The 7,552-nt window shown below is 31.9% G+C and overlaps 1 protein-coding gene across 1 annotated transcript; it reads left to right on the top strand.

The window, feature by feature from the left end:
- Nucleotides 1-3,031: 3,031 nt before the first annotated feature.
- Nucleotides 3,032-4,279, top strand: LOC131178357 (uncharacterized). The gene is made up of 2 exons (XM_058143318.1): nucleotides 3,032-3,322; nucleotides 3,449-4,279. The coding sequence occupies exons 1-2, from the start codon at nucleotides 3,032-3,034 to the stop codon at nucleotides 4,277-4,279; spliced, it is 1,122 nt and encodes a 373-aa protein (XP_057999301.1).
- Nucleotides 4,280-7,552: the final 3,273 nt, after the last annotated feature.

Genomic DNA, 7,552 nt, shown 5'->3' with positions numbered 1-7,552 from the left:
CATACCATTGGAGGAAGTTGCAATCATTCCACTGCTAGAAATACCCAGAACTATGTTAGTGTCTTGTTCATCCAAAACTACCCAAAATAATCATGCATTAATACTTACCTCCCAATATCCACATTTAAAAAACCTTCTCCCTGGATTACCCAATGTCCATGATGTATAGATTAAAGCACTCAATCCATGTCTGCACATCACAACTGCATCACCAGAAACATCTTCACTTTGAGCAGGCGATATTTCACTTCCAGAGATATTGCATCAACTAATGATCATACTTTCTTTGACTTTGATGAGCAGATTGAAGAAGCATATGTTAGGTTTAAAGGGAGGAAAACGGGAAGGAGAACATAGCTACTTTTAGGGATTCATTTTAGGGGGATTTTAGGGATATCTCATTTAGCTTAGTAGATGGGCTGACGTGACGTGACTTGGCAGCCACGTGGCATTTCTGTTACTCAACTAATGGGGTGCCTAACGACAAAGCATAGAGTTCATAATTCTCAAAGTGTAGAGTTTAATTGGTCATTTTAGAAGTATAGGATATAATTGAAAAAATTTTCAAAGTATAAGGTTTTTTAGCAATTTTCCCTTAAATTTATAATAAATTGTATCTATATATATAAGAAAATTCTTATTATCCAACAGTGCCACATTTACTGAAATAAATAAAATATGCATATTCAAGAAGACTGGAGGAGCATATTTATAAAACGGTTTCAACTTTGGGCCCAAATTTGAAGTATCTACAAGTTTTGTTTTTTTAGCGGCAAACCCAAAACTTGAGAAGAAAATTTATTTAGTAATTGGTAATAGAGATGGCAACAATAGAATATTCTTAAAAATTATTATATTTAAATTTAAATTTAATTAATAATTTTAATAATTAAATTCATTGTAAATCAATTAAAATTCATTTTAAAGTATTTAAATTAATTTTAAATTTGATTATCATTATTTGAATATTATTAGAATCTATTTAGCTTTATATTTTTCAATTAATAATTATATAGAATACTTTTGGCAAAATGTTTAATTTAGCCTCTATATTTGTTAGAGAAGTTCAATTGAATCTATTTTTAACTTTTTGTCCAAATTAGTCTAAAATTTTCAATTTAGCTCAAAATTAAAATTTATAAGCTAAATTTCTTGATTTAAGCTAAAAAAAAATCAAGAAACTCAATTTCTTGATTTTCTTTATTTTTGAGCTATATTTAGCTTATATTGAAACGTCTAAGATAAATTAGACAAAAAGTTGAAAATGGCTAAATTGAACTTTCTCAGTAAGTATAAGGGTGTAATTGAGCTTTAAGCAGAATATTTTTATTAATAATTTATATTTTAAAATTTAATAATTATATAAAATATTTAAATTTTATTCATTTAAAATATAATATATATATATATATATATATATTAATACTTTATATAAATGTGTTCAAATAATGAAGCACATAACACATAAAATTTGAATTTGATCTAAATTCGATATAAGTATTATCCCTTAAATAAGATTCAATCAAATTGAATACTCGAAAACACTCGATTTATTGTCATCTCTAATTAAGTATAAAGAGTAGGCATAGAAATAGTACATGATAGATGATAATTTTATATTTTAGGAATGTTTTGATTAAGTATTGTAATGTCTTATTCTGTGATAATTCAACGTGCTCCTTAATATTTTTAGAGGAAATATGGTGATGGGGCTACCATCCACTAGATAAGTGGGCGAGATTAAGGTTGGACTCAAGTGAGCTACTTAGTCTATAAAGGGCTAAACTAGAAAGTAATTGTTGGACCTATAGGTTTTAATCCATATTTTGATGATAATAAATAATTAGTGTACTGCTAATCTGCTTTAAAAGTGTTTGTGTTAACATTGTAGGTCCTAAATTTATAAATGTAAAATTGCTTCAAAATCAAGATTGAATGAGAGTAACAAATTGAAGCAAAGCTCATAGGAGACTCTACGATGTAACTTTTTATTTTCTTTATACCATGTGTATCTTAATTAAATTAATTACGTTAGCTCAAGTCTAGGTATTTCTAAATATTTCTTAGTGTCTTACTTTTATCTATTTCTTGACCAAGGGAGAGTTAAAAGATTTTTTTATTTTTGGGGAATGAAAAATTAGTTTTTGAAAATGTTTTAGTCGGAAAACTTGTTGAATTAGCTTTCCAACAGTTCAAATAGATCAAAAATTCAATTTCAAGGCAAAAAGTTATGCGTTTTTTTATGTGTTTTTGCTTTTTAGTCCAGAGAAGACTTCGGCAGCCAAAGTGGGGGACTTTAGTAGTTGAAGTCAAGTTTTCAAACATAAGACTTTTAGTGCTCTAACTTTTGGCAGCCGAATCTAGGTTTCTGAAACTTGATAAAGTGGGTTTTAAGTGGTTGAATGGCTATTTTTGAATTTAATGCACCCCCAATTGTCATTTTCTTGCCATACTATAAATAGGGGCCATTTATGACTAAAGGCAAGTTACAACAACCTTCTATTTGAGAATTTATTGATTTCTAAAGTGGTTTTACTGTTTCTCTCTCTAGAACTTGAGCCTTTGCAATTAATTTCTTAAGAGCTTATTTTGAGCTATAAATTTATTGTGTTCCGAGATTGCAAGTGAGGTTGTTGAGTGTATTCATTGTGTTAACAATGTGCTAGAGCATTAAATTGCTCTTGTGAGATAAGGGTTTGTAAAAGAGCAAGATTTTACTCTTGAGGTTATTGTAAAGTGTTTGTTTTTCACCCAAAGAAGAAATATAGTGGAGTTAACTCTCCAGGAAAGCTTTGAGGAAAGGACATAATCTTGGGATAGCCAAACCTCTATAAATTCTTGTGTCTTGCTACTTTTCTCTCTTCCTTGTGCTTTCTCTCAAAAAATTCCTCTTAACGTTCAAAATTTTAATTAGTACCCAATTCACCTCCTTCACCCCCCCCCCCCCCCATTGAGTTGCTTAAGGGATAATAAGTGGTATAAGAGCAAGTCTCTATTCAACAAAGATTTAACCATCTTGGGGCAAAGATCAATGGAAACCCTCAATGCACAAGAAGGTCAATTAATGGTAAGATCTCTTTTCTTTGATGGTAATGATTTTGTTTATTGTAAGAATAGGATGTATTACTTCTGCAAATCAGAAGGAGTAGACTTATGGGATGTTGTTGAAAATGGACCATTCACTCCAACCAAAGTGGTAAAAGGTGTACATGTGGCAAAACCAAATGGTGAATGGAGTGAGCAAGAAAAGAAAAAAGTAGCTCTAAATGACAAAGCAATTCATGTTTTGTTTTGTACTCTTAGTAGAAGTGAGTGCAATAAAGTATGTATGAAATCTACCATAAAGGAGATTTGGGATGCTTAGGTAATTACTCATGAGGGCACAAGTCAAGTAAAGGAGAATTAGATGGATTCCCTAATCTATCAATATGAGCTATTTAAAATGAAGTTGGATGAGACTATAAGTCAAATGTATGATCGATTTGTGGAGATCATTGGAAGAATTAAATCCCTTGGGAAAACATTCACAAATAAAGAACTAATAAAGAAGATTCTAAGGAGTCTTCCTAAGGAGTGGCTACCAAAAGTAACTTCACACAAGGATTCCAAAGATTTGAGCAAGGTACAACTTGATGAACTTTTGGAAAATTTCATTGACTATGAGATGACACTAAAAAAAGAGCAATTTGAGGAACCAAGTAAAGCCAAAAAGAATATTGTTTTTAACGTGTTTTCTAAAAACTCTAGTGATAAAAATGAAGAGTTTGATGAGGAAGAGTTGGCCTTAGTTACAAGAAGAATAAGGAGGATGTTATGCAAAAATAAGAAGTTCATTCTAAAAAGGAACTTTAAAAAGGATAAGGGTGAGAGTAGCAAGAAGGATCTTATCATTTGCTATGAATTCAACAAGCTGAGTCACATTGAAACGAAGTGTCTTAAGTTAAAAAAGCCTTCCAAGAAGTTCAAAAAGAAGGCACTCAAAGCAACATGGAATGAATCAAGTGACTCCAAAGACAAGGAGATTGGGAATAAAGTTGCCAACATATGCTTCATGGTAATGGAGGAAAGCTCAAATGAGGTAACTTTAAGTGATAATGATGTTGAATTTTCTTGTGATGAACTTGTTAATGTTTTTAAAGTCATGAATGATGAACTAGAGTGGAGTCATAAGAAAAAAAAGCTCTTGAAAAGTGAACTAGTTAGCTTAAGGAAGGAGAGTGAGACCTCATCAAAGCTTTCTAGACCTTTAGATAATGATACGCAAAAAAACCTTAAATGAGCTCTCAGTAGAAAATGAGAAGTTGAAAAATGAAATTCTTGAGTTAAAGACTTCTCTTTCTAAATTTGCTAAAGGGAAGGACAAACTTAATGCCATTTTGGACTCTTAAAGGTCTCCTAGCATCAAGTATGGACTTGGCTATAGCAAATTTGCACAAGCACATCTTTCCAAGACCATATTTGTGAAAGCAACTAGTTCTAATGAGCCTAGACCCTAAGAGTCTAGTTCAAAGGTGTATAATCCTAAGAGGCAAAAATCAAAGATATCTAGTGGCAATGCACCTAAAAAGACTCCACATCAATATCTTGCTCCTAGACAAAATGTTCATAGGGTGTATACATCTAGGAAATTTGCATCTAGGAAAAACTCCTAAAGAGGGCATGCTATTAAGCCTTACGACCATCATCACACTCATAATGCTTCATGCTCACATGCACATGATAGACATAAAAAGAATGGTCACATGAGACTATATGCACACTCTTATGCATATAGACCAAGAATAAAAAGGTTCGATGGTCATTGTCACTATTGTGGCAAGTTTGGTCATACCAACTATAGGTGTGCTATTAGGAAAGTCCATCTTGGATATGGTAGAATATTTGATTTTAATGATGATGGAACTACTAACCCCAAGGATCCAAGGACATTTGAGTACCTAAAGTTGTTTAAATTGTTTTATGTAGGTGTGTTTAAAATCCTCAAAGCTTGAGAGTAAATGGTATTTGGATAGTGCATGTTCAAGGCACATAATCGAAAATGCCAACCTCTTCATTTCACTTAAGAAGAATGATAGAGGTGGGCAAGTAACCTTTGGTGACAATGGCAAAGGTAAAATTATGGGGATAGGTAAGATTAATTGTTAAGGAAAACTCTCTTATCCTTAATAAAGTTCTTTTAGTTAATGATTTGAAGCATAATTTGTTTAGTGTTAGTCAATTATGAGATAAAGGTTATAGACTTATCTTTGAGCCAAAGTCTTATTTTGTTTCTAGGATGTGCGATAATAAAATATTGTTTTTTAGTGAAAGAGTTAAGAATATTTATGTTATTGATTTGCATGCTTGTTTAAAAAAGATATCGAGTGTTTTGTGTCAATTAGTGATTACTCTTGGACTTGGCATAAAAGGCTTATACATGTTAGCATGGAGTTTCTTGCAAACTTGAACAAGGATGATCTAGTTGATAGGCTTTCAAAGATCAAGTTTCAAAAGGACAATATTTGTGATGCATGCTAAATGGGTAAGTAAGTTAAGAGTTCATTCCAATCTATTCATAAGGTATCTACTTCTAAACCCGTTCAATTGTTGCATATGGATTTATTTGGTCCTAATGGAGTAGCTAGCTTAGGTGGCACACATTATGCATTTATCACAGTTAATAACTAATCTAGGTATACTTGGCTTGCATTCCTTGCTCTTAAGGATGAAAGTTTTGATGCTTTGGAAAGATTTTCAAAAAAGGTTCAAAATGAAAAAGGTTTTCTAATCTCTTCTATTATGAGTAATCATGGTAAACATTTTAATTTGAAATTAAAAGATTTGAAAAATATTGTGACTCACTAAGGATCACTCACAATTTTTCATCTCCTAGGACTCCCCAACAAAATGTTGTTGTTCAAAAAAGAAATATAACTCTTTTAGATATGGGGAGGACTATGTTAAAAGAATATAAATTACCTACTTATTTTTGGGTGGAAGCTAATCCTGTTAATTCTAGAAAGGATGTTTCTTGTGATGATGATGTTGTAGATAACCTTGATGATTTGACCCTTGAAGATCCTCAATCTAGTAGAGATCAAGATCAACTCAAGGAAGATCCCTTGAAGGATTTAAGAGATGATGAGGTTGAACTCTAAGAACAATAAGGTCAAATAGTTTCACATCAAGGAGTTCAATAAGATTTGCCCGAGGATTAGACCTTCAAGAAAGATCATCCCAAGGACCAAATCATTAGTGAAACATCAAAAAGGGTAACAACTAGATCATCTCTTAGAAATATATATAATAATCTTGTATTCATTTCTCAAATGGAACCTAAGTCCATAGATAAGGCCATTAAGGATGAAGGTTGGGTACTTGCCATATAAGAAGAACTCAACCAATTTGAAAGAAATAAGGTTTGGACCTTAGTTTCTAGGCCTAAGAACCATCCATCCATAGGCACCAAATAGATGTTTAAAAACAAGTTAGATGAAGATGGCAACATAACTAGGAATAAAGCTAGGTTAGTAGCCAAAGGCTATAACCAAGAGGAGGGCATTGACTATGATGAGACCTTTGCCCTTGTAGCTAGATTAGAGGCTATTAGAATCTTGCTTGCATATACATCATACATTAATTTTAAACTTTTTCAAATGGATGTGAAAAGTGCTTTTCTAAATGGTTTTATTGATGAAGAGGTGTATGTTAAGCAACCTCCCAATTTTAAAAATCATGAATTTCCAAATCATGTTTTTAAATAACTAAAGCCTTATATGGTTTGAAACAAGCTCCTAGAACTTGGTATGAAAGGCTTAGTAACTTTCTTTTGCAAAATAGCTTTTCTAAAGGAAAATTTGATACAACACTTTTTGTCAAAATCATGAAAATGACATTCTTGTAATGTAAATATATGATGATGATATTATATTTGGTGCTACTAATGAGTGTTTGTGTGAAGAGTTTTCTAACACTATGAAGAGTGTGTTTAAGGTGAGCATGATGGGAGAACTCAAGTTCTTCCTTGGGCTTCAAAACAAGCAAGCTAAAGATGGCATCTTCATCAACCAAGCCATGTATACTAAAGAGTTGATTAAGAGGTTTGGGATGGAGAATTGCAAGCCAAGTAGAACTCCAATAAGCATAAACACTAAGCTTGACAAAGATGAAAAAGGAAAGCTAATTAATGAAAAGTTTTATAGAGGTATAATCGGTAGTCTCTTATACCTGATGGCTAGTAAATCGAATATTATTATTTATGTTTGTTTATGTGCATGTTTTCAATCTTGTCCTAAAGAGTCTCATTTGCATGCTATTAAATGCATTCTTAAATACTTGAATAACACATTACATTTAGGTTTATGGTATCCTAGAAATGCATATTTCGATTTGTGTTCTTACTCGAATGTTGACTTTATCGAAAGCATCCTTAATAGGAAGAGTACCTTAGGTACTTATCAACTCCTAGGACATTCTTTAGTTTCTTGGTGTAGCAAGAAACAAAACTCAGTTGCACTTTCTACTGAATATGTGACTATGGGTTTTTGTTATAGCTAAATTCTTTAGATTAAGA

Source organism: Hevea brasiliensis, chromosome 3 (genome assembly GCF_030052815.1).
Source record: "Hevea brasiliensis isolate MT/VB/25A 57/8 chromosome 3, ASM3005281v1, whole genome shotgun sequence".
Classification (NCBI taxonomy): Eukaryota; Viridiplantae; Streptophyta; class Magnoliopsida; order Malpighiales; family Euphorbiaceae; genus Hevea; species Hevea brasiliensis.
Note: the sequence above shows the minus strand (reverse complement) of the source record. Positions and strands in the feature narration are given on the sequence as shown.

What these genes read in the sequence shown, in the direction of transcription:
- LOC131178357 (XM_058143318.1), top strand. Translation starts at nt 3,032, where the DNA reads ATGGAAACCCTCAATGCACAAGAAGGTCAATTAATGGTAAGATCTCTT. An exon ending in GTAGAAGTGAGTGCAATAAA is followed by an intron (nt 3,323 to 3,448) that starts GTATGTATGAAA and finishes TTTAAAATGAAG; the next exon opens with TTGGATGAGACTATAAGTCA.